This window comes from Pseudoliparis swirei, chromosome 24 (assembly GCF_029220125.1).
Source record: "Pseudoliparis swirei isolate HS2019 ecotype Mariana Trench chromosome 24, NWPU_hadal_v1, whole genome shotgun sequence".
Lineage (NCBI taxonomy): Eukaryota > Metazoa > Chordata > Actinopteri > Perciformes > Liparidae > Pseudoliparis > Pseudoliparis swirei.
Window position 1 is genome coordinate 20136131 of NC_079411.1, and position 25747 is coordinate 20161877.

Genomic DNA, 25747 nt, shown 5'->3' on the forward strand with positions numbered 1-25747 from the left:
AATAAACGATCATAAATATACAACGTCTCGTAGCTTTCCTGACCCAGGGTCGCTACAATATGAAGTTATGAATCTTAACCCTCAGTCAAATTGACGTAACGTTATCTTTTAGGAAATAATAAACTCGTTGTGCTCTTTAGATCCTCCAAAACCTAATTATATCTCATGTTTAGCCGCTACGGAGACGTCAGAGCCAGCGGAGCATTTCAAAAAGTCCTGCCGAGATCAGGATGCTCTTGGCGGCCACACAGCGCTCAGTGGTCCCGCGAGCAGGACCTCAAATCTCCGTCGCATATCCTTATTAGGCTGAATCTCGATAAATCGACCACAGATTTGATGCTTAAACTACTAACTTCTCGGCTGAAAACATTCTTAAATTACATTCCGTGACTCAACAACAGTAGTATTTAGAATGTACAGACAAGAATGCATAATAAACGCTGTTCGTCTACAGATCCAAGTGCTAGGGATCGATTGCTTCTGTCTTGGTCCCTGACTTGACCAATCCTGTTCAACAATGAGGTTCGGACCGCCCAGCTCATTTGAATATACGGACACGTAAATGTCACACATAAATAAATGAAGAAATACGTGTGGACACAGAAATAGAGATATAAATAAATGAAGAAATACAGAAATGTAGAAATACATTTATTTAATGATGTCCTGTTGAGTTATAACTTATATTTATTAATTTCTGTATTTATTTCTGTATTTATACATTTATTCTTGTATTTATTTATTTATACATTTATTTAAGCATTTATTTATTTATTTATACTTAAGTCATTTTGAGTCCTCCATACCTGTTGTGTATCAAGATGATATTATTATTTCCTCTTTCAAGCTCAATCTCTTGAGTCAACAGAATTATTTTTAAGTTGCTTCACACTGCACATTTGTTTGTAGGTATAAATAAAAGTGACATTTTAGAACGGAACAACTGAGTGAAACTCATTGAAATATATGCAATATAATACTTATTACTTAACGCCTGGAGGAATTCTGTTTGGGGATTTGAAACGGTGACAGGAAGCTTTCACAATTTTATTTATAGACTGCAGTGGGCTGGATATCATTTGAATTTGTTTATATTAGTTCAACACTTGCTCTAAGTACTTCTATACTTCAGTTTCAAAACTAAAGCGTCGACTGCTTCTTTTGATGAATGCAAAAAAGAGTTGTGTATAAGACACAAGCAGCAATACATGAACATTACATTAATTAAGTCTAAAATAAAAAGAAAATGTTTTAAAAGTCATAAAAGCATTGAGTTTTTACACGCTGGAAAGCATTGCCAACTTCTCTCTGTGCGCCTGACCGAGGCTGTGTCTCCTGCGTCCGTCAGGTGATCAACGGTCTGCTGGAGAGACCAGACTGGGACGAGGCGGTCCGGACCCCGCTGGGTATCCTACCCGGTGGATCCGGCAACGGGTTGGCTGCATCCGTACACCACTACTCTGGGTGAGCACAAGGAGAAGCCTGCACATGTACCGACATTTTGGGATTATTTCTGTCATACACGACAGTGCATTTTAAAATGTTAGACTGTTGTTTGAGCAAACAAGACTCGTGACATTGTATAAACTAAATGATTAATCGAGAAAATAATGAATCAACAACAACAATAATGAGTAATTCCAGCTCTTGGCTGTAGATAAGAACATTAAAATTGTGGAAGCTTTGGGAAAAACGGGATATCGCCGTGACTAACCCTCAACTCAGAACTCCACAGAAACCAGTCTAACCAGCGAGGTAGCATATTTGGGCCACATCATGGCAGGTGCAGTGTTGCGTAACTATTGGATGAATGGTGTGTGGGGGATTGGGGGTGCGTGAACCCGGTCGGGATGTAGAAGGGGGTGCGTGGTCTAAAAAGTTTGGGAACCCCTGATCTACAGCATGCAAATAAATCCAGTTTGAATCTGGTTATGCAATGGGGGTTGGTTTCAGAACCAACCGTGGGATCGGTGCTCCAAAGACATGTGCAGTGTAAAACGCTCCAGACACAACTACTACTGTGTGGAGAGGTCACGGTGTTTCTATCCATGGTTTCACTGGGCTGTAAGGGCCAGTCTGCTGGGGCCTCTTCAGTGTTAGATGCACTCATCTCATCTATCAATTATTAATCATTTGCTAATTTGAGTGATTGATTGAAGTTCGTTCAGCCGAAACACAGAGCAGAAGGAGGAGGAGGAGGAGGAGGAGGAGGAGGAGGAGGAGGAGGAGGAGGAGGAGGAGGAGGAGGAGGAGGAGGAGGAGGAGGAGGAGGAGGAGGAGGAGGAGGAGGAGGAGGCGGCAACAGATCCGATTCAGAGATTCATTGTGTGTATATATATATACACATATAGTGTGAAATATACATGAAGATATGTGTATGAAATTGCATTTAAAAATTGCAAAACGTTTTCTATGCGCAAAACACGAAGTAGCTTAAGCTGCGTTAACGTTGTTAGTTTTCCACGTTGTAAATCAAAGTTCTGGACACATTTAAATGTTATCTTGATGAACCAGGACATTTCAGGAATCCCCAAAGTCAAAAGAAGTCGTCAAATCTGTTCCTGAAATATTTCCAAAATGGTCTCGACTGAACAGAGAGACAAAAAAAACTGAACACAAAACAGAGAGCATACGAGTTGTAAGAGGCAAAACGTGTTTAATATCCCGAAAACGTCTTACCTTTATATCCGCTGTGACCGTGTGATGGAATATTATATTACTTCATTCACCTGGTGTCACGTGGGGGAATTTAAAAAGCTCACGAAATGCACTGAGGCACTTCCTTATTAAGCTGCTCCTACTGTTAGCAGGTCACGTTGGGCTTTATCTTTCCCTTTTACTATTTCATTTATTTTAATCCGTCATTTCGTATCTCAGTGTATTTTTTTGATTTAGTTTAGTTTTGCTTGGTAGAAACCTTTATGTCATCCTTTGAGCTGCAGTTAAAAACATTTGTTATCAGTGTGACAACTGACTCAAAAAGGATGAATTAAAATTAAAGTGACGATAAAAGTAAATGAATCGAAACGGCGCTGATGGGTTCTGTCTTCACTGAACAGCCACGTTCATTCGTCACTTCTCATCAAACAATGGTCCTGCAGCCAGAGCGCCAGCAACAATGAGAGGAAGGGACCAGACTCTGTATTGTTCCCTCTCCTCTCACACGTCCAGAACATCTCCCTGGCTGCAGCGGCCTGGCCAGAGGCTGGTTGGTATTATTCCCAGCTGAATGTCGGGTTCACTGAGGCTACGTGGATCAAATGAGTGACACCTAGAACCTATTTGGTATAATGCAATCCTGTGAACAGGTTCGCTGAGTGAGACTTTAATGTGAGCATGAGCATCCTCTGTGTGTATGTGTGTGTGTGTGTGTGTGTCCGCTCTGGTGGCTCACAGGTACTGCATAAACAACTTGCAATTCAAGGACAGGCTCTTGGACAGATGAGGAGCTTATTGAAACCCAGTTGCCATTTTATTCGGTACACCGTCAGTCGCTAAAACAACTCCCATAGAACAGTCCTCAAGGAAATCGAACTTTCATGAAGATTGAAACGATGTGGAAAGTAAAGTAACTCATTCAGATGAAAAGTGGCCCCTGTGACTGCGATACTATTTCATAAGAGCGTATTAACATTTTTATTTGTAGCTTGTTTTAAACATTTCACCTACTTACTATAGAGTTGGGTCAGTTTAGTGGTTCCCGAGCTAAAGGTCGGGCGACCTTCAAAGGGTTACAAGATAAATCTGAGGGGTCGTGAGAGGATTAATGGCGAAGTAAAGAAAACAAAAGAATAGGATTCACAGATTTGTGTTGGTGTCTCATCTGAGTAGAACTACCGGTTTAATATGTAACAGTGTGCTGTATGTTTAGATCTAATACATTTTTAGCCGTGCTAACTGTCAGATGGATTGCTAAAACAGTTGGTCCTGAGGTCCCTGAGGATGAATTGTGTTGATGTCCCTCGACTGACGTAGCGCCACCACCTGGTCAAAGTTTCAGTTTGTCTGATATGTTTGCTTCATAACTAAATACCTGAAAAACACGTCATTCCCATATCCTGTACTTTGTGTTGTGTACAATACTCGAGTAAATGTACTTTGTTACTTTCCTGCTCTGAAGGTGCAGCGGGCGAGTTGTCAACCTCGTTATTCCTTTGACGTTTTTCCAAATGATTTCAAAGCTTAGAAAGAAACGGAGCCGAGGGAAACGTAGACGAGACCGTTTGGATAGTCGGACTGGTGAATAAACTCAGGATGATGAATATGGAGATATGTGCAGCGCCACTGCCAGTGAACTCCACTGAGACAACCAGTCATCACTGTAATGGGCTGTGTGTGTGTGTGTGTGTGTGTGTGTGTGTGTGTGTGTGTGTGTGTGTGTGTGTGTGTGTGTGTGTGTGTGTGTGTGTGTGTGTGTGTGCGTGTGTGCGTGCGTGCGTGCGTGTGTGTGTGTGTGGACCTTCCACCTCTGTTCTCCCAGATGGGGTTGTCTGACTGGCCCGTCGTGTCTGAAGGGCCATAAGCTGATTCTGTCCAACCTCCAACATTTGTCATGAACCTACTCCTCCCCCCCCCCCCCCATACACACACACACACACCACTCCCGTCATAGCTCCATGTGCCTTCCCTGATCTACCCTCTCTTATTTTTCTGATCACACAATAAGGTCACAGTTACCTCACTATTGTGTAACGCTCCTCGTAGCGCGACCCACTTCCCCTCCCAAAATATTAAGTGCACATTCCAGCTTTTATTTTTGGTGTCTGCGTCCTATTTCTGAAGCTAGATTCTTAATTGTGGCGCCTGAACTGCCGAAATTATTCGTCAATCCATTGTTTGAGGAACTTGCTGCTGTTATTCGTGAGCTGCAGCAGCATTCTGCAGAATGTCGTTCTCTCGATGAACAAACTCAGCGGGACATGCAGAAAATGCATGCGAGGGAATAAAAGATGCGTTCTTGCATTTTAGTTCTGGTCTTTTTACAAAAGAACCAAGAGGAGTAAACAAGCAAACACTGAATAAAAAATTTCTCTTTGAAATTATTTCATTTTTAAAAGGCCTTAACCTCCAACATTATGATTCAATTAACTCCACTGACCGCTTATTACTTTGAATTGTTTCCTCCACGGTGACACGATAATCGGAAAACTTAAAATCCTTGATGAATAGGAGTCACCGGAGATCATGTTTAACAAAAGCACAACTATCAAACTCACACACACAACACCTGCAGAAAGTATAATCTAATAATCTAATCTCTTACTCTGTGAAACACCCGTCTGTCTGTGCAAGTGGAGGTGAACAGAAATACTTCCTTAACTTCAAATCAGTAGAGTATTTACTGCGTTTTTGGATTCTCCGTTCAGTCGTGAAACCATCTTCAAGAATTTAAGGTAATAGAGTAATTTAAATAAAAAAGTTTGTTTTAAGGGTAACATTTTTAAATGTTTAAAACATTTTTTTATTTAACAAAGTCTCTAGAAATGTATTATCTAACAAGACTGACTTGGCCGAAACAATAATACACGTTTTCATGACTTTAAACGCTGTGCCCATGTAGTTCAGAAGAGCACATCTTCTTAACATTCTGATGTCTGCTCCCCGGTTCCTCCAGAGCCTCGCTGGTGTCCACTGAGGAGCTCCTGGTCAGCTGCGGCTTCCTGCTCTGCCGAGGCCTCGTGGCCCACATGGACCTGGTCTCCGTCCAGCTCTCCTCCGGCCGCCGTCTCTTCTCCTTCCTGTCGGTGGCCTGGGGCTTCGTGGCCGACGTGGACATAGAAAGCGAGAAGTACCGTCACGCCGGCGCCGCCCGGTTCACCGTCGGCACGCTGGTGAGGCTGGCTTCTCTCCGCGTCTACAAGGGCAAGCTGGCCTACCTGCCCGCCGGCGAGGACGAGGGTTCAGGAAACAACGCGGCGCCGCATTGTAACGGCCAGGCTTCCTCCGCCGCTCCGTCCAGAGACTCCGCCCTCCAGAACACCTTCCACAACTCCTGCCACTCCAACAACTCCCACAAGGCGAGGAGGACGGAGGGCACCCCCAGAGCCCTCGGCGGCCCGCCCGACTCCCTGCTGCCGCCTCTGGACCAGCCGCTGCCCAGCGACTGGGTGGTGGTGACGGAGGAAGACTTTGTCCTCATGCTGGCCATGTACCAGTCCCACCTGGCGGAGGACCTGCTGGCGGCACCGCAGGCCACCTCGGACGACGGCCTCATCCACCTTCTCTACGTCAGAGCGGGGATATCGCGCACCGCCCTGCTGAAGCTGTTCCTGGCTATGGAGAAGGGCACACATCTGGATACTAACTGTCAACATCTGGTTCACGCTAAGGTGCGGGCGCTCAGGCTGGAGCCTCATTCTCCCAAAGGGATAATAACGGTAGACGGAGAAGTGGTGGATTATGGGCCGATGCAAGCGGAGGTGCACAGAGGCCTGGCCAGGTTGATCACTGGATGAGCACGAAACAACTTCTGCTCTTCAGGTCCGAACGGGCCCGCGGGGGCAGGACGCACGACTCATTCACTGTTATCGGCTTCAGTAGGAAAACATGCAGTATTAAGACAAACAAGTGCATTCAGGGAGACCCAGAGTGTTCAATATTAAATCAAAAGAAAGGCATTCTGATGGGCATATTCTTAATAATCAATGCAGAAAAGACCGTTTTAATTATTACTTTAATACTTCAAATTGTTCTTTTCATCTAACTTCTTTTCACAGAAAAGAAAGAAAACAGGAATACAGTGAAAATGACCAGCAGTAAAAGCTTATTTTAATACAAAAACAGGATAATATTTTCATATAATGCACTGATGTCTGTGTTTATGAAATAATGAACACTTTGGGACTTTCTGCAAACATGTTGGTATCACATCTCAGAGAAAACACGAACAGACACGTCTCCTCATCTCATGATGGAGTAGCTCCTCCCCCATCTTTAGCCTCCAGTGGCTCACCTGTCATGGACATGAATTATGGCACGGTGGGATTTATGCCTTCATGGCATCTGTGTGTGTGTGTGTGTTGCAGTGAATATGAGGAAGTGGGGATGTGTTCGTGTCGTTGCCCTGTTTTAACAGATGATCGTTTATTGAACACTGAGAGCCTCAAACACTCAATTAAGGCAACAATGCACAAAACACCAGTAAATATAACTATTAATATTTAACCTGAAGAGATATTAAAGCATATCCTGTCAGGTAATCCATGCATCGCAAACAAAATACCATTCAACACCTTGATGCTATCAAGGCAGAAATCTCAGACATTAAAGCGTGCTGAAATAAAACCAAAACGATCTGCATGACTACGAGAGGTCAAAGAGAAAATACTCAGGTTTCTTTACTTGAAGTTGAACTGACCCTTTAATCCAACTACAACAGCACCTTTGGGGGAATGTGAGTACGGGAGGGGGACTAATCATCACCATCGAGCTTCATCAGGAAATGATGACTGAGGCTTCGGCCTACACGAGTAGTAAAGTCACATTTTTAAATGCGTTTTTTTAACTGATCCAAATCTATTCTGGAGGTACGTTTCATTCATTTTACAAAAATGTGATGTGGCCCCAAAGAAATCAGCTTTTTCTTGTCTAGAAAAATGAGTTAAACAAAAGCTTTAGAGGGTTCAGCTGGATGAGGAGGAGGAGGTATCGACTTGTTAAATGCTGCATGAGGAAGGAGGCGTTGTGTTCCGGACAGGGAGCCTACATTCCTCCTGCTCACTGAAAAAATCATTTGGGAGCATTAGCAAACTGTCCTGACACAGAGAGACACAGAGAGAGAGAGAGAGAGACTCAATTAATTTCAACCCGAGGCAAACACACACAGTTATGTAACATAATCACACCGTTTTACTGACTTGTCATTTTTAACACAAATAATAATTTCATGTTTGTTTCAATTGTCTGCGTTTGACACTGTAAATAATTTAATAGCGAAAGACCAAAACGATGTATTTATTGTAGAGATATTCTTCTAGCCATGTTTTACATTTGTTTTTTCAATGCTGTTTTGAAGCCTTCACGAGACAATCGAGGTGGATTTTCTGTCTTTGAGGTTTAAATTCGGTTTGCAGCAAGAATCCAGCCGACGAGCTTCGGGCACTCGGTGGAAACGGAAGTTGAAGACACGCTTCAGACGTGGCCCTGAAGCCCGAGCTCTGGTTCTGGCTGGTAGAGCTGGACGTGTCTTCCCACTCCGGGTTTCACGACCTTTTTCTTTTGACCTCTTAAAATGAAGCCAGCACGTCGACCTGGTTTCTTCCTGTTATGATAATTTCATTAAAAAAACATTTAGGGGCCTTAAGATGTAAAAAATATCCAGTAATTAAGAAACTTAATTTTGTGCATTTATGGGAGTTTGCTCGTGACCCCACAGATAAAATATGACCATAAATAATATTTTTTTATACCAGTGCTACTGATCACGACCCCTTTCACACTTTATTTTCTATGCAGGTTTCTTGTGAAATGCAGTGGTGCTTTGAACTGGTTGATGTGCCTTGATTGTGCCGCCGCCTGCTGGTTTGAACGCGGCGGTGCATTCACTGACTTCTCCCTTTTGTTAAAAAAAAACTGATTGGAGGAAGAGACACTTTGGACATCGATCCACATGTCAGAAAAATATGTGGAATTGTGCACAGTGCTGTTGCCATGGCGCCGCCTCTTCAATTACTACGAGGGAGATCTTGAAGTCTTCAGCTTTTCCAATAATAATGTGCTGAAGCATCCGAGGACGAAGAAACTGACTGACTTGATTTGCTGTTTACGTATATTTCCCTGCTGCTTCTCAACCGTTGTCCTGTGTGTTTACATGTTTATGGTGAAGGGAACATTAGTCATTTGAATTATTTTTATGGCACACATTGAATGACTGATTCATTATTCACAGAGCGAGAGAGAGATCTATTTTTCCATTCGACAAATGTCTAACTTTTCTACAATCGAAGGAAACCTTCTGCTCGGGTGTTTTTTGGGGGGGGGGGGGGGGAATAAACAAATGACGACAAACAACCTGTCTGGGATTTTAGTTTGTGAAACACTGGATGCATCTAATGTTGGGGCACTATAGTGTGAAATATGTATTTGCAGATGGCAGAAGTTATATATTTTTTGTACAAAAGCCACAATTAAACTCGCGGATGTAATCGTCCTCCCTTTAAGAATGGTGCAGACAGGTAAGCCAGGGGGACCGGAGACAATGGACGGAACAATTAATGTATATTCTGTACCAGAAGAGTTATGCTTACTATATTACCTTTCTTCATGAGCCTTATAGATTAAATAAAGCAGAATCATGGGAGCATTTTGTTGGTTGAACTTGCCGTCTGAAGCTTCCTGCCACAATACATATGTAGGTAAATCATACTGTTTTTAATTATAATTTATATTGGGCTGTTTGAAAATAAAATGACTGAGAACAGCAAAGTGTCGTTATTCTGTATTTTGACACCAAGCCGATTGGTTCCTATTAGGGATGCACCGATCTGATCGGCGCCGATCCATATCGGCCGATATTCCCATTATCGGTTTTGATCGGCGTTCTCAAAACGGCCGATCAGATGACGTAACATCTGGAGAACTATCAGACGTTTCAATCGCAGCGCATCGCAACGGAGACGATGCGCCCGGCGAGGGCCGCAGAGTGAGAGGACCACGAGGGGATCCTCACGCACCGAGCGGCGTCCCCGTCCCACGAGTTGAATCTCTGGGTCAACTCAGCCGACTCTCACATGTCTGCCCCTATAGAGCGTATTCACGTGACGTCAGAATCTCAATCGCGCCATCTTGGGGTCCACTTATTAAATGTCAGAAGAAGTTGACCTGGCTATCGTGTCCGCTGTTTGATTCTGCGAGAGCCCAGCAACCTCATGTCCTTCTGCATTACAAAAAGAAAGATTTCAGCGGTTGGAATTGAATATTTGCAACGCTTTTTTACCTGATTTTACTCGCTTTGTGGTTAATTCGCTAGTTACCAGCACATAGCCCGGTCACATTGCTGTAAAACAGTTTTCATTTCCGCTATCGACCATGGGACATTAACAACAATTTCTGCGTTATACTTGTTGTGGAAATACCACAAATGTCGGAACATCAAGCGCCCCGTGTCTGGGTTCATATATGATCCGTAGTCGCACAGCTCCGCCTCCAGGACGAGTGTCTGGATGAAGCCGCTTCCAGCTCCTTCAGGACCAGCAGTGACTGTTTGGCTGGCCGTGCTGATGCTGTTCCCATGGAGCCAGTGTTTTATTTTACCTTGAAATGAATCACAGAGTAAAGGCAGACATCGCCCGACGGAGTTGCCATGTTCATGGCTTCCTCCCAAGTTTCCATCCACAGTTCCTTTTGCGCAAGTGAAAGACTGATTTTCGCTCGGCGAAAAAAGCAAAAAGAGATTATTGACGAGTGTGTCAATGGAAACGTGCCCACAACCCGATGTATCAACAGAATCACATGAGAACAGTCCTAACGCTCATACGCCGAGTGAAGCCGAAGGAGATGCATGACAAGTTGAAGTAATAGCCTCTTGTTGAGCTGATAAACCCATATTCTGAATCATTAGTCCCACATCCAACAATGAGGCACAGTACCATAATCACAAGGCACACCGTTTTGAACTGAAATTGTGTCTCCTTCAGGATATAATGGTCATTTCTAAAGAAGCGCGGCATAAAATAAAGCAAAACAATGCCGTGCATGGACCCCAACATGGCCGCCAAAGGTTGTTGTGGTCACGTGAGTCAATACGCTCTATAGGCAGATGCTGACGGTAAACGCATTCGATCGGGAGCGCGCGAGGGTTTTGATAAAGTTAGCGAAGGATTCACGTGACAACATCCGGTTTTGCAAAGTTAGCGGAAAGAACCACGTGAAACAACATCCGTTTATCAAAATAAGATGTCGACAAATCATACACGAACATATAAAAGTAAACAACGAACAGATTTTGTATCTTTATAGATCGTTTCTGAGATTTAGCTTAAATTATGCTAACATTAAAACATTTTTTACTCTACCAAGGAAGAGTTTATAAAAATGTCAGACTTTTGTATGTTAAAAAAAGTCCTGTATATAGATTTCCACACGAGTTCCAGGAAATGAATGATGCAGATGTGTTCCATACATATCTGAAATCCCCTACAATAGCAATCAAACCATTTTAATGTATCAATTAGGACATTTTTCAAAGTAAAAGTCCTAAATGTTTAAAGAAATCTGTAATTTCTTTAATGTTTGAGGTGCTTTATATATGTATTTCCTCAGTCCAAGGCAATAATGCTACACAATAAATAGAATGCTTCAATCGACACCGTGATCGGTATTATCGGATAGGCAGATACTAATTTCAGTGATCGGTGATCGGCACCAAAAAACCTGATCGGTGCATCTCTAGTTCCTATGCAGAATTTAGGGCTGCAACAACGAATCGATAAAATCGATTATTAAAATAGTTGGCAACGAATTTCATTATCGATTCGTTGTGTCGCGCGATTATTACGGCGCTCAATAAGTCGCGGAGTATAAACAAAGTTGAGTTGAGCGCAGAGCGGCGCTGGAGAAACAAGATCGGAGCGGAGGGAGAGGAGAGACGGAACGCTGCGTTGTGAGAGCCAATCAGCGCTGAGCTGCTCCTCTGTTGATGAATCTAATTGGCTGCTGCTGCTCACGTGGCGCTCAATGCGGAAGTCATTCACGGAGCTAAGTGCGCCTACGGGTGACGTTATGAACCCACACACCAGGGCGCTACATGTCACGACGTGTGTGGCATTTCCACAAGAGGATAACGTAGAAAACGTGGTTATTCATTCCGTGACGGATAGCGGAACATATTTTTCCACGGAGAAAGGCAACGGAGATAAGCCACGACGCCACTCGCTGTGAGCGCTGCGCGTGCAGACAACATTTAACGGAGCGGAGCAGCGCGTGAGCTCTGATCGGGCGCTCTTTTAATGAAGTATCGAAACTAAAAATATGCTAAATCACATCGTTTTTAACGTACGGGTACTTTGTTAGTATCGCTACACCGTGCAGCGTGACGGCAGCAGATGTAGCGGACTAACATTCAAGCTAACCTAACTTCCCAAACGCTGTGGACATCTGAACGCTGATTGGCCGAGACGCGACACGTCCCATCAAAGATGTTTTATTGCGAAGAGCACCACTTCATTTTCTCCGCGTCTCACTGCAATCTCAACGGCAGCGGGCCAGGTGAAAAAAATAAATCGGAACGCGTCTCTGATATTGTTCAGGGGGCCGGTCCAAATGGGGACCACTGCTCAGGAGAGGAAAGCTGTCAGTCTGTTTGTGACGGGTTCATCACCATGGTGACCAGTGAACAGGTTCATCACATGCTGACCAGTGAACAGGGTTCATCACCATGGTGACCAGTGGGTCTCCAGGACCTTTCCATGACTTTAAACCAAATTTCCATGATTAAACATTTTGTGAAAACTCTGTCTATACGTGACAAAGTGAGAAGATGTTGTATTTAAAATAACTGAGAATTCCAAAGCATACCGTATATATACCGTGTAAATTAACATTGGAATAAAACAAAGTTGCATTACTTTTCCAAATATTTTGGGATTTTATTTTTTTAAATTACTTTTCTAGGCCTGCTAAGTCATTTTAAAATTCCATGACTTTTCCAGGTTTTCCATGACCGTACGGACCCTGTTTTGAATAAAGGGTTGAAAATGAAAGTTTTTTTTATCCGATTAATCGATAAAATAATTAACCGATTATCAAAATAATCGTTAGTTGCTGCCCTAATGCAGATATAGATCCTCAACGCAGATAACAAGTCACACATACACACAGCTTCATTACGAGAAGGACCAAACAGACTTGATAGCTTCCTGAAAACAGCTGGTAGCCTACTGTCATTTTGGGCTAACGTTACTCAAACTGGATCGAGTCCTTGTTGGTTTCTGTGTTTTCATGTAATTTGTTAATATTTAAAAAAAGGCTCAGCTGCAGTCGCTACATCTGGGATCCAAATAAACACAAGCCACAATGTCACCAGGGTACTGCTTGCAAAGTTTAATACACCACTATACAGCTGTCTTAATGCAATGAAAGTAAACCATTAAAAAATGAAATCATAAGTACAATACTCAGCAATTTGTACACGTATAACCCAAGCGTCCACTTCACTCGTCAGAACTCAGGTTTGTGTTAAATATATACCGTATGTAATTATATATTTCAATATAGTCATGACATCTGTACAGAGGGAATCAGGCTACAAATCATAACCAGTTTTTTTTTCTTTTCTTAAGTATATCAATAACAGGCCACTGGAAATGTCGACATCGTCAAGTCTTGCGTCGCCCAGTCAAAAGGCTTAAAGCAACATGTTACATGCTTTGGCTGTAAAACAAACGTCTTGCAGTGATAATAGGAACAATGGTTTAAATTTGAATAATACACACACACAAAAAATTGTACATCATGTGCTTGATATCCTGCCAGATTTTCGCGTCGAAATTGACAGACGGCTTCACATTTTTCATTTCTGCAACCGAGGACAAACGGATGAACCGAAGGAGCCGCGAGCGAGAGCCAAACTCTGTGTCCTCCGACTGCTGAAGACACAAAAGCTCCAACTGGCACTTTTTTTGTTGTTAAATTGTATTTTTCTTTACAAACAGCAGCAAGAGTCGCGGACGAGGGGATGGAAGACAAAGCAAAGCAAAATACCCTCATTCGTGACCATTTAGTCAGACAGGTCTCTTTAAAACACGGCGGCTCTTGGTTCTGATCTTCTCCGTCACAACTCATCCAGAAACACTTCAGCATCGAGGTTCTTAGTTCAAGTAAAATACCAGACAGCCAGCGCTCTTGTTTATTCACAGGGGATCGCAAGCACAAGGGGTCCGTCTGACCTGCATTATAATAATAATAGAAATTTTATATCTTGAAAAAAAAGAAAAGAGCATTATGTTGAAGGCGGGATGCAGTTATTTAAAAAGATGTAAACAAAGACTGCTCTCAGTTTCCAAGGAAGCACAATTGGACCCAAAGGGGAGTTTTACTTTTTCACTTTCTTTCATAACGTGTCACGGGAACTTGGTGATGAAAACCTGGATTTCTTTCATCCAGATTGAACTAAAGAAAAGCCGATCGCAGACGAGTCGTCAGTTTAAGTTTCGTCTGCGTGAGATTTCCCCTCGTCGGTGGGGTCGCCGGTCGCCTTCGTGGGATCAGACGCTGAAGTCGGCAGAAAAAAAAACGAGGTAACAGAAAAGTTTTATAAAGCAAAAATAATAATAACAAACCTTCAGTCTCACGGTAGTTTGTCTTCTAATGGTATCAAACTCTGCACGTGCAATTTGGAGGAAAATAAATCGACAGCAAAAGACGCAACTGATCAGAGATCTGCACTATCGAGGAAGAGAACACTGGATCAGGTTCTCGTGGTTTGCGTGACTCGGCCCGTGTCGCCGCGAGCCGCAAGAACACGACGATCTGAGATCAGTAAGAACAAGTCAAGTAAGGCAACATGTTGACACGCGGTGACGTTATGGATGCTGTGTGTGGGTCGTTTCCTATTCTATTCTTTAAATTGTGCCATGTGATGGGGGTTCATCTCCGGCAGGGAAGTGGAGCATTGTGGGTAAAGCTTTGCTCTGAAACCTACACTTCAGCCTCTGGGAGTAAAACTTAAAAGAGCACGATAACCAAAAAAGCACACGTTCCATTTGGTCGACCTTCGCTAAATACTACAGAAAGTGAACGTCCCTCTCGTCTGTGGAGGCGGCGGCCGCGTTAAGCTTCGACTGGAGCGCGTACGCAGAGACGGAGAGCAGAGCGCCACCTGACTGCCGTGCTATGCCTGGCTGGCGTCTGGAAACAGAACACAGAACATTTTGGCAGAAAGCGTACAACCAGTGATTTCCATTTGAAGAGAAGCCGCCCCCTCTCCCAGAGCAGAATGGGCGTATTCGTTTGTTGGAGTGCAGGATGGGACGGCGATGTCATCAGTAGTGCTACAGGGAGCCGCAGCTGGGAGAGCTCTTCAGCCATCGATACGTTTCCAAGGCCGATTGAGTGGTTCATCCAGCAAATCCCAAACCAGTATGGCATAGTGCTGCTGGAGGCTGGGTGGGTGAGGAGGGTGGGTGAGGGTCCATGGCGTCGGTTTTTCAATTTTTTAAACCACAACACCTAAAGTCAAAGTCCTGCTGAGGCCAGGTGAGAGTCCGCGATGGCCTTCAGTAAAGTGTGTTTACCTGTGTCCTTGACCAGATGAGGGTTCCCGTGTGACGGCGTAGCCCCCGTCGGTTTGTGCAAATGAGTGAGCGCCCACTTTATCCATCACACTCATCTGAAGAGACGCTGGAGGAGAACAAAGACATCGTCACGGTGCATTCAAACCCTGGAGCGGTTCACTCTCCTGATCGAAGGCGCCGTTCTCCGGGGGGAGGCAGAGCGAGATGGAGATTACGGAAGCAGGAGTAGTACAAGCCTAGAGATGGAGGACGGACATGTTGGCAGTGCTGGGGGCACAGTGCAGCTCTGGACCGGGGTGCAGACGACTTGGCCCCCAAGACTACAACTCATGAATCCTCCTCTACAGCTGGAGGCGGATGAAAAAGGTAGAAGAGGCGGCGCAAAAGAGCAGGAAACGGTGCAGAGGTGGGTTGGGGGGGGGAACGGCGAGGAGGCACTTACTTGTCCTCTGTGTGCTGAGGGATGGCGGCGGCGGCCAGCGCAGCTCGGTACTGCAGCAGCACGCCGCGGATGCTCTTCACAAAGCCCTTGGAGAGCGGGAAGAGTGGGAAGCCGATGTCCGGGTAGCCGCTGCCCTCCGGGAGGAAACTCCGGTAGCTCTTTCTCCGTTTCTTTGGTCGCACCACCGGCTGGCTCCCCGCGGCGCCCGCCCCTCCTCCGCTAACCACGACTGAACCCGACTCCGATGCGCCGCTGCGCACGACAGAGCCGGCGACTTTGGAGGCCGCTCGGTTTTCTCCGCCCAGAACGCCGCTCCCCTGGATGCCGTCGCAGTCCGAGTTCTGGCTCAGCTCCGGCTGAGAGGCCGCCGTCGTGGAGGGACTCAGCCCTGAATCCTCTAGCTCCTCCTCCATAATGCTGCTCACTCCGGCTCCGATGACCCCCTCCTCCCCGGTGAGCTTGCTGGGGCTGCTGTGAGCCACCGCCACGGGCCCCTGCTCATCCAGAGGCTCCGTCATTGAGGGTCGGTCCCTCGAGTGCTGGGCCCTGGAGGACATGTGCGATGCCTGGGCCCTCTCGGCGCCGTCGTTCAGCTCAAGCCACGCCTCCAGGCGGTGGACGAGCCGCCAGCCGTTGGACGCAAAGTGCTCCTGGATCTCCTGCTTGAAGACCTCCACGGGGTGCTGGAGGAGCAGCGTCATGGACTGGACCATCTTGATCAGGGCCATCTCGTTATAGCAGCGGCTGTTCTCGTACCCTTCCTGGAGGCCGCGGTCGCTGTCGAAGCCGGCCTCGTTGTAGTACGGCTCGTTGACGAGGATAAGGCCTGCGGAGAGAGACGGCGGCTTAAAGTCACGCACACCGAAGAAACGTTTCACACGCGGCGGCAAGATTTGGCTCAACACCGAGTGAATCCTCTGGACTTAGTTTGTCTGACCAGACAACGAGTGTCACGGAAGGGGTGTAATGTCAGTGTGTGACACGCTGCACGAGGAACCATCCTGAGCAAATGAACGCATGAATACAAAAAGTGGTGTGCTGCAGAGAAGAAAAGGAGGATGAAAGAGTGTGTGTGTGTGTGTGTGTGTGTGCGCGGTGTGTGTACGTGCACCAACCTTGTATTGAGATGAGGACCTGCAGCAGACTGGACTTGCTGGTCCATCTCTCATTGCCCTGTGGATGACATCGCCACGAAGAAGCATGAGACGTTTTCACTTGGCGATTCTAACTGGACTTCAAATGTTATTTTAGCCGATCAAATATTCCAGAGTCTTCCCGTTCCTTCCTTTGCCTGACCGCCCGTCCGAAGCCCAGCGCATACATTGACCTGCAAAGCGGCGCTCACCTTGCCGATCCAGGTGCCCAGCAGGCTGACGCAGACCTTGCCGTTGTCGTAGAGGTTGGGGTTGAGGCGGCCGCTGCACTGCGACAGGTAGCGAAACAGAGGCGGCACAGACGGGTAGATGTTGGGCAGCTGGATGTCGAACAGGAAGAGGCCGTCCTCGTAGGGCGTACGGGTCGGCCCTTTGATCAGAGAGGAGAACAGGTCCTGTGTGGGAGGAAGCAAAGAGCGTTATGGTGCACGCGGTCAGGGAGACCGTTGCAGGAGCAGATAAGTGTGTGCATCATCGCTCACATTTAATGATTCATTCGTTTCCCATAAAGCCCTGTTGCTTTCTTAAATATAGATGATCCCTCCTCCCTGTTGTTGTTTTGAAGGGCAAGAACAAAAGCAAATGGATGTATAACGTATGAGCTTTTGAAAAGGGCAAAAAGAATGTTTGCTCGTGGAATGATGCTTCGGACTCAACTCAAAGTCTGGTTGTTTATCAGCCGTATCTGTGAAGAGCGCTGCATGAGAAATGTAACTAAACACAAATGAAAGTGTTTTGTAAATGTGAGTGTTTGCACATCTCTGTGAATGTGAAACAACTGTCTGCTTTAAAATGCGTCACATCTTTAGAGTGGAGTTTGTTCTCGGGTTTTATTTTCCAACGAGCTCAACATCTTGACATTCGCCCTTCGTGACAGCGGTCACGCCTTGAACCACACAGATGATGCAGAGGGAGAGACCTGCCGTTAAATACGGACATGATATATTTTAAAAGAGGGTGCTCGTGTTTTTTTTTTACCATAACTGTAACAGATTTATCTTTATTACCGAGTCATTAAAAAGGAAACCCACCATGCGATCCTCGAATGTTTTGACCATGATGCCGTCGGGCAGCGACGTGGCGAGCAGAGCCATCTCTTTCCTCACTGTGCTGAAGAACTTCTTTGCCTCCGCTGGCTGGAACTCCATTTTCTTAAATGATTGAGTGTCTAAACAAAAGATAGTGCAGGCAGATGGCGATTGAATAGCAATACAGAAAGGAGGACACATCAACATATCAAGCGTAGCTTGTGTGAGCAAGTTAAAGGAGGCGTGTCCGTGACCGTCCAGTGTGATTACGCAGCTGTGAACCGTCTGGAGGTTTCTCACCTGGAGCCCACTCCAGCACAGAGAACACCTCTCCCTTGGCACTGGTGAAGGTGACGCCAGGCTTGCCCCCGCTCTGTTGGAGCAGGACCGGCGTGTCGCTGAGGAACTCACTGGGCCACTCCTGAGCACCGAGCGGCGTCAGCGGCTCCTGCTGCGGCTTCTCCTCTCCGGCTCGCTCCACCTGAACAGTGAGAGACGCGTTCACGTGCACTGGCCTTCTGTGGAAAGTCCCATCGACCGAGCCTCGTTGTGGATCCCCTCCGCCTACCTCTGGCCCCGCTCCTCCACTTCCGCCCGCCTCCACCACGGCCTCCATCTTCTCCTCCTCCACGATGGCCACGTTGTCCAGCGTCTTCCTCAGGTTCTCCTGCAGCTTCTTGATGTCGTCCAGGAAGCGCTTCTCCCTCGTCGGTTTCTCCGGGGCCGTGGGCGTCACCGAAGTCACCACGTTTGTTGCCGAGGCGGGTTCGACGGAGGTCGGGGAGGTCGGAGAGCCGCCGGTCCAGAGCTGCTCCACGGTCATGTTCTTCAGGCTCTCCAGGATCTTCAGGGCCTCTTTCAGCTCCTTGAAGCCCCGAGAGGCCCCGTCTTTGCTGGGCTTCTCCGCTCCTGAAGTGGTTCCTGAGCGGGGAGGATAAGTGAACACATGCGTGCAGTAATAATTAAAAACCTGTCAAACTGGACACAGGAAGAACACTTTCTGTGATTGAAAAGGCATCAAGAGATGCTTGAAGTCAAAGATATCGTTCTCGCCCATTTTCGACTGCAGGAACCTTTTTGGCCATTTTAGTCTCCGGACTGCTTTTCCCTTTTCCGGAGACTGAGGAGGGCTCAGCGGTAAACACACTCCCTGTGTTTTTGGTGTGGGTGTGTGTGTGTGTGTGTGGGCGGGGGGGTGTCTTGGTTTCATCTTATTCCAACATTTACTGCTGCATACTATTTACTGATGAAAGATAGATGTAATGAATGAAATACAGAGGAAAGTTTTTTTTTTAAAGAGCGCTCATCTACACAGTAAATCTTCTGTTGAGTGTTTGATGGTGTTGCATTTGTGCTTTAGAACGTAATCGCCATGAAACGTTCAGAAAATAACTAAAAGCCCGACGACTACTTTAAATTGTATTATCTTCATCAACCAGACACGGTGTGGTTCCTCGTTCTGGGGGAAAGTTCCTGCAGTCTTTTAGTCCCGTGTTTGAGTGAACACTATTCACCTGAAGCAATAACATAAATGTCATAATAAAAGCTCCGCACCTCCTCCAGAAGCAGGGCTGGCAGCAGCCACCGAGGCTTCTCCCTCCTCTCCGGGGCCTCCTTTAGTGGGGCTGGTGACCCCAGCTTTGCTGCCCTCTTGAGGGGGGATGATAAACACCGCGGAGCTCGTGGGGGTCGGAGTCGACGTCTCGATGACATCGGCATTGTTGACGCAGCTGTCGTCCTCGGTGATGAGGCCGTTGTCCGTCTCCCAGCTGTCGCTGTCGTCCTCCCACTCCTCGGTGGACAGGACGCTGCTCGTCTCCTCCACCGAGTCGTAGTCCGTGTCCTCGATCTCAGACTCCACGTTGTAAAGGTGCTGCGTGCGTGTTATTAGGAGACCATCAGCGTCTCCCTTCTAATGTCACTCATTGTCATTCAGAAAACACATCTACCTGTGGCAGGACGATGGTCATGGAGTTATCCGCCCACACCACCTCCACTTTGCTGCTCACGTCCACCCTGGACACCTGGCCGACCGACGTCTGAGGGAAAGTGGGTGTAGAAACACGAGCGTCATTAACAGCCAGCAACACAATATGAAAACAAGACTAAAAAGGGGGCTCGGGGCATAATGTGCGTTTATTGATCGTCAAGCCCTTTGGAGTAAACTTCTGGTTTTGTGTCATCATTTTTAAGTTAGTAGTCGTGGTTATATTCTGGCGAGAACATGACAAACATGCAGTGTTTAGAACTCGCTTTGCCAGGAGGTCATCCCAATGAGAACAGTCCCTCTGGAGGCCGATGTGTGCTTGACCAGTTGGACTCTTTAGTTTGTGGGCTTGGTTGACATTGTGACGTTAGTGCAGGAGAAAAGCTTTGTTCATCGTTTAGGAGCTAGAACTGCAATAAACGCTGCATATTCAGTTTTTCCAACTGTTGTTTTGGGGTTCTGAAGTTCATTGCGTTAAACTGAGAGGCGTTTCTATTATTTTGCCCACCTCCTCCACGCCGATGCGGGTAGAGTAAACACATTTGCGATTCTTCTCACCTCGTTTTCGCAGTCGTGGCGTTCGTTCTCCGAGTTCCATATTCTGATGACGATGTCGGTGGTGCGGAAGTGAAAGTCTGGGTGATCTGCGATGTCGTAGACACTGACATCCTCCTCCATACCGAAAACCTGGAATAAAGCAAAAAAGAAAATAAGAGAACAAAACTGGGCCTTTTCATTTAGTCATATCCAGCAGCGGGGTATAAATGCATGGGACCACCTGTTCACGATGTACGACAGTCGTGAGAACACACACACACACACACACACAACTAACAACTAACAATGTGTTTTTAAATGTCCCCCACTCTACCAATGTTTTTCACATCCTTTAAAACAAAAACACTGCCGTCTTGTTTTCCTGACTGACCTCCACGTCGTCGCTGGTGGAGTTGAGTTTGATCCACTTGACGATACAAGTTCGGCCCTTGTGGTCACCAGACTGGATCACACCGTACACTCCCGGGTCCTGGAGGGCTTGGGCTGAGACGGACACAAACATAGTTTAGAGAGAAAAACAATGGACACAAAACACTTTAAACCTGTGAATGATTTGTTTCCTGTAACATTAAAGCCTTGAACGTACAGTCCTGTTTTTTTCAGTCCATTTCACGACACACAAACTTGGCATGTTTCAGAAAATGATGGTGATACTTTGGGTACAAGGTGTATCTCATCGCAGTCCACAAGGACACCAATCTGACACGCGGTTTGTTCTCGCCGGTCAGAAGAAGCGATACAACTAAACATAAAATGTCAAAATTGGTCGTAAACTATTTTTTTAGCAAACTAATTTATCTCACGTCGTTTGTCCACCACGAAGTCTCCGGGACAAAACTCATGGCTGTCGAGGTGCTGGATGGGGATGAGGTCATTTGATCGGATCCCCGTCTCCACCCGCCCGTCCTTCCACATCACATCAGCGGTGGTCTTTGTGGACACCACTTCCACTGCGACCCTGCACAACAACAAAGGGGAACATTGACAGTAGAACCAGAGTCATGCCACGGTGACCCGTCTGTCCCCTTTATCCCGACTGCAGGTCGTCAAACTGAAACTTAAAGGACTTTGCTTTAGAAAACATGAATCTCTTGGAAAAACTAACAAGGGAAGGAGCAGAACACCTGCAGAGTTGTGGTTTGTTTGCTGGAGCAGAACAAGCGAGAGAGGAGCGCGTCTTTTTCAACTGAGGACGAGTGTGACAGTGTGCGGCTACGGAAGTGACACAATCGGTTGCCGGCACTGAAAGACTTTGTGTGTGAGGCCGCTGTGGAGCTCCAGTGTCACGGTCAGACACATCGAGACACGAGCCCTCTGACACACAAGAGAGGTCGAAGGGGCGCACACACACAATCTGTTGTCAGCGTTACAAGGTGAACAGCTGTTTATTAGTCAATAGCCGATGATGTCACTGGTCTGGTTACCACACCAAAGTCCTGAAACAGTTGTGTGTGTGTGTGGGGGGGGGGGGGGGGGGGTCTAAATGTTCAGACTTATGTATTTGTCAAATGTCAAAACACTTCAGATAAAATAAAAAGGTCCGGATCCATCACTGGTCACATGGATGAGAGGTTGACCAGTAGGAAAGAGAGTAAGAAATGAAGAGGGTATGAATAGAGGAAAACGAGAAGGGATGAAACAAAGAAAAGTAAAAAGCAGTGCAACCGCAGCGCAGAAGGAACGCTCACTGCCGCTAACCCACCGGTCTCCGGGCTTGAACTCGCGGGAAAACTTGGTCCTCTTCTTCTTGTGCTTCCGCTTCAGGTTACGGATGGAGAGCGGGACGCTCTTCTTGCGGTGGACCCCGAGGCCGCCGCTCTGAGAGGAGGCTGTGGAGCTGGCCGATGACGTCAGAGAGCTGCAGCCGAGACAACAGCCACTCTTTCACATCACGGGAATAATGGAACAGACCAAAGAATCCTAGGCAGCTTCAGCACTTTGGCAGCTCGTTACGTTTTCTATCAACGAATGGATTCACTGACTAACTGTTGATTACATTCACAGCACAGAAAAAAGAACTGGGCTGAACGTAGAACTATATGAAGCTCCTGCAGACGTATCTTAGCAGCCCTGAACTGTCCAGTACCTGAAGATGAGCGGGACATGTCGGAACTGGTAACAGACCTGGTATCGTCCGTGTCTTCTGCCGCCTCGTCGTCGGCGTCCTGCTCCCCGTGTTCAGCCGAGGGGTCGATGGTGTTCTGGGAGTCCGGAGGGTTCTGGATGGGCGCCACAGAGCCGTTGTTGGGATGAGACGAGTCGGTCGGCTCTGATCTGTGCTCCCCTGGCGAGAGATACGAGTACACATTAGGAATTTTATCTAAAAAGAGAATTTCTATTCAAAACAGGAGATGTAATACTATATGCCCAAAAAATATGCAGACGCAAAACCACATTAGATTGCTTTTTCAGTCTCTGCGGCAAATCAATGAAAACTGGAGAAAAACAATGAGCTCACAGCTTTTATTTTGCTACGGCTTTACAGGAGAGAAATGGTCATCCTCCATGCACAATGCTTTAGGAGCTCAAGTGTGCTGCACTTCAGCTCCAATATCCACTTAGTGTGTTCCCTCAGTGCCGAGCCCCATTTGTGGAAAAGACTGCCCGACGTCTCACAGGAACTTTAAATCATTCCTACTCGGCTTTGCATTGAGACACTTAGTTCTCTGCTACTTTAGGGAGGATGTAAGCAAATAATATCGCACACTTTTCTGACTGATTAAGCGCCATAAATGTGCGCGCGTGAGAGAAAATATATTTATCACGCTCATCGTTCATATACAACCCAAATTCATCTGCTCTCACTTCTGTCTTCCTGCTAAGAGCAAATGCTCTGCATACTGGTCATTTGATTGACGAATGATTAAGGGTGATGACCAGCAGCATTTTCACATGAGACATTAGTTAGAACAGAAAGTTTTACAAGACCAAATCATCTTAAACTACCCAACCAATCAATTAAAAGCTAAAATAATCTGGACCTAAAAAAACCACCGTAGAATAATAATAGCTGATCTCCGAGAGAAACAGCCATGTCACTGTGTGACGTGCAAAAATATCCCAATTAATATCTTCCCAGCCTCTTAAAATGGTAATGTAATACAACACGTCTATTTTTAGGTTCGTGAAATTCACCAACACCAGAGCCTTGCCGAGTCCATATTAGAGGCATCACTGACAACATGAGAGAGCAGAAGAGTGTCTAGAAGAGTGTCTGTAAGTGTGTGTGTGTGTGTGTGTGTGTGTGTGTGTGCGCGCGTGTTCTATGTTCCTCTGGATACTGTGTTTTCTCTTCAGTGTGTTGTTTGGCACCTTGTGAGTCGGCAGTTTCCGTCTTCTTCCCCGAATCCTTCTTGAACAACCTTTTCAACTGCGTAAGACACACACAGACAAACCCGCGTTAAGGTGGCGCACAGCCGCGCAGTACTGACGGCGTCTGTAATACCGGGGGGTAATCCAACATTCAAGGACAACTTTCTTAAAATACACCAGACGCCTAGATTTAACTGTTAAACTCTGGAGGAGATAACAGGCTGCATCAAGCTACTTTATTGTATGTATACATACACATATATATATATATATATATATAACAAGTTCTTTGGCACAATTTAATCTATACTGTGACATGTAGGAATAAATAAATGCATTTACTCCTCACCTTTCTGGCCGCAGGGTCTTCAGGCAGGAAGGGGGCACCCTCGGGCCCTTCACAGGTGATGCGCGTGGCGTCCCCCTTGGCATGGAAAACATAAAGGGCCCTCTCTCCCAGCTGCCTCTGGGTGTGGTCGTAGTATCCTAGACGCCTCACCCTAAACCCAACCAGCGCAGCAACAACATACAGCGTCAGGTTGTGTCCGCTCGGCGAACAGAAATCCGTTCGAGGACACAGAGAGGAATATTCAGACTGACCAGCAGAGATGTTCCTGTGTGATGGTGGAGGCAGGCGGATACACGCTGTCCGAGCCTTTGGGAGAGTAGCTCTTTGTGATCCAGGTCACCTTCAGTTCCACCACTTTCACCTGAGGAGAGCGCGACGACACCACGGAGACAATGTAAGACGCAGTACAGTTGGCCATCAAAAAGGAGAAGAGGAGGAGGGGCATCGTCGTCTCACCTCCTCGACCACCACCCTGAACTTGCACTTCCGGCTGAGGACAGGTTTGACCCCCGACAGCCACTGTACGTTAGAGAAGACTTTGGCCGGACCGATGAGGACCTGGCCTGGGTAGAAACCATACGCCTCGTCGAAGAACAGACCCTGGAGAACAAACACAGGAAACAAGGTATGCAACAACACTTAGAATCAACATGACCGACACAAGAATGTATTTTATAAAACAAAGTCACATTAAAGTTAAGCACATTGCGTTTGCAATGCAGCAAATGTCTTTTTAATTCTCACTTTTCTCCAAGGAACTTTCATTTTGTGCTGATCGTGCATGTTTCCAAAGACAATACTGCCTTTACCTGGTTGCTGCTGGAGGCCTGAGCTGGAGCGCAGCCCCCCGACCCGGGGCTACTGATACTAAGCATTAACAATAACCATATAGAGATAGCCGATCATCTAGCTGATTGTCTGGTTTACTTAACGAGGTCATACAGAGTCATCGGCATTACATTGAGATGGTTTCATAACCAGTTAAAAGTTCCGCTCCACTACCAGACTGGGAACCAGCTTCTTGTGGCCCCGTCTAGCACCTTGTTCATACTCCTGCGGCTTTGCGCCTACGTGTCGTGTTGTGCGCAAGCTTTTCCACAGAAGTAGAAATGAGGCATAGCAGCTGCTCTGCTCAGGGTGGATGCACCTGATCAGGGGACAGATAAGAGCTGGGGGCTACGTACCGAATCGCTGACATGTGGACAGACGTCGTAAAGCTTGGCACCGTCCTCCACACTCATGGAGCACCTGGAGGGAGAGGGGGGGGGGGAGGACCGGTCACTGGATTTGGCACTGATGAATGTGTAGCAGCGTGTTGCCGACAGACTCCAACATGGTGACAGTTTAACCACAGACAGACACAGACAGACTACCTGGCACCGTTGGAGAGCTTGAGGATGATGTGATTCGTGAGGTCGTACACTTTCCCCAGCCAGAAGTCATAGGCGATGTAGTCGCCGTACATAAATGACTAGAGGGAACACAAAAAGGAAACTTTATCATCAACGTATTCAAACACGTGTTAAAACAATTGTGCACCGTAGTAACTTGCAGAACATAATTTTCCACGTTACTCTGACAGACAAAAAGTGCCGGGGTCACACTTTCATCGTCTTAGCCCTTGACCGTTAAGACATTTAAAATCACATATGATAATATGTATTATTGCTAAATGTGTATTGTATTG

At 46.4% G+C, this 25747-nt stretch overlaps 2 protein-coding genes across 2 annotated transcripts in view; one reads left to right on the forward strand and one right to left on the reverse strand.

The window, feature by feature from the left end:
* The window catches only part of LOC130190524 (sphingosine kinase 1), a 44019-nt gene extending 33324 nt beyond the window's left edge, over window positions 1-10695 (forward strand). Inside the window, exons 4-5 of the mRNA XM_056409974.1 lie at window positions 1349-1464; window positions 5615-10695. Of these exons, the coding sequence (XP_056265949.1) occupies window positions 1349-1464; window positions 5615-6455 (957 nt within the window). The 3' untranslated portion in view covers window positions 6456-10695. The remainder of the gene's footprint in view (window positions 1-1348; window positions 1465-5614) is intronic.
* A 2328-nt stretch (window positions 10696-13023) lies between these two features.
* The window catches only part of ube2o (ubiquitin-conjugating enzyme E2O), a 28415-nt gene continuing 15691 nt past the window's right edge, over window positions 13024-25747 (reverse strand). The window contains exons 4-23 of the mRNA XM_056409323.1: window positions 25434-25531; window positions 25245-25308; window positions 24517-24660; window positions 24312-24421; window positions 24061-24211; window positions 23712-23769; window positions 22524-22683; window positions 22102-22257; window positions 21203-21357; window positions 20770-20882; window positions 20400-20528; window positions 19804-19893; window positions 19409-19727; window positions 18423-18775; window positions 18155-18335; window positions 17858-17994; window positions 17018-17221; window positions 16788-16845; window positions 15673-16498; window positions 13024-15336 (exon numbers count right to left, since the gene is read on the reverse strand). Coding sequence (XP_056265298.1) covers window positions 15309-15336; window positions 15673-16498; window positions 16788-16845; window positions 17018-17221; window positions 17858-17994; window positions 18155-18335; window positions 18423-18775; window positions 19409-19727; window positions 19804-19893; window positions 20400-20528; window positions 20770-20882; window positions 21203-21357; window positions 22102-22257; window positions 22524-22683; window positions 23712-23769; window positions 24061-24211; window positions 24312-24421; window positions 24517-24660; window positions 25245-25308; window positions 25434-25531 — 3534 coding nt within the window. The 3' untranslated portion in view covers window positions 13024-15308. The remainder of the gene's footprint in view (window positions 15337-15672; window positions 16499-16787; window positions 16846-17017; window positions 17222-17857; window positions 17995-18154; window positions 18336-18422; window positions 18776-19408; window positions 19728-19803; window positions 19894-20399; window positions 20529-20769; window positions 20883-21202; window positions 21358-22101; window positions 22258-22523; window positions 22684-23711; window positions 23770-24060; window positions 24212-24311; window positions 24422-24516; window positions 24661-25244; window positions 25309-25433; window positions 25532-25747) is intronic.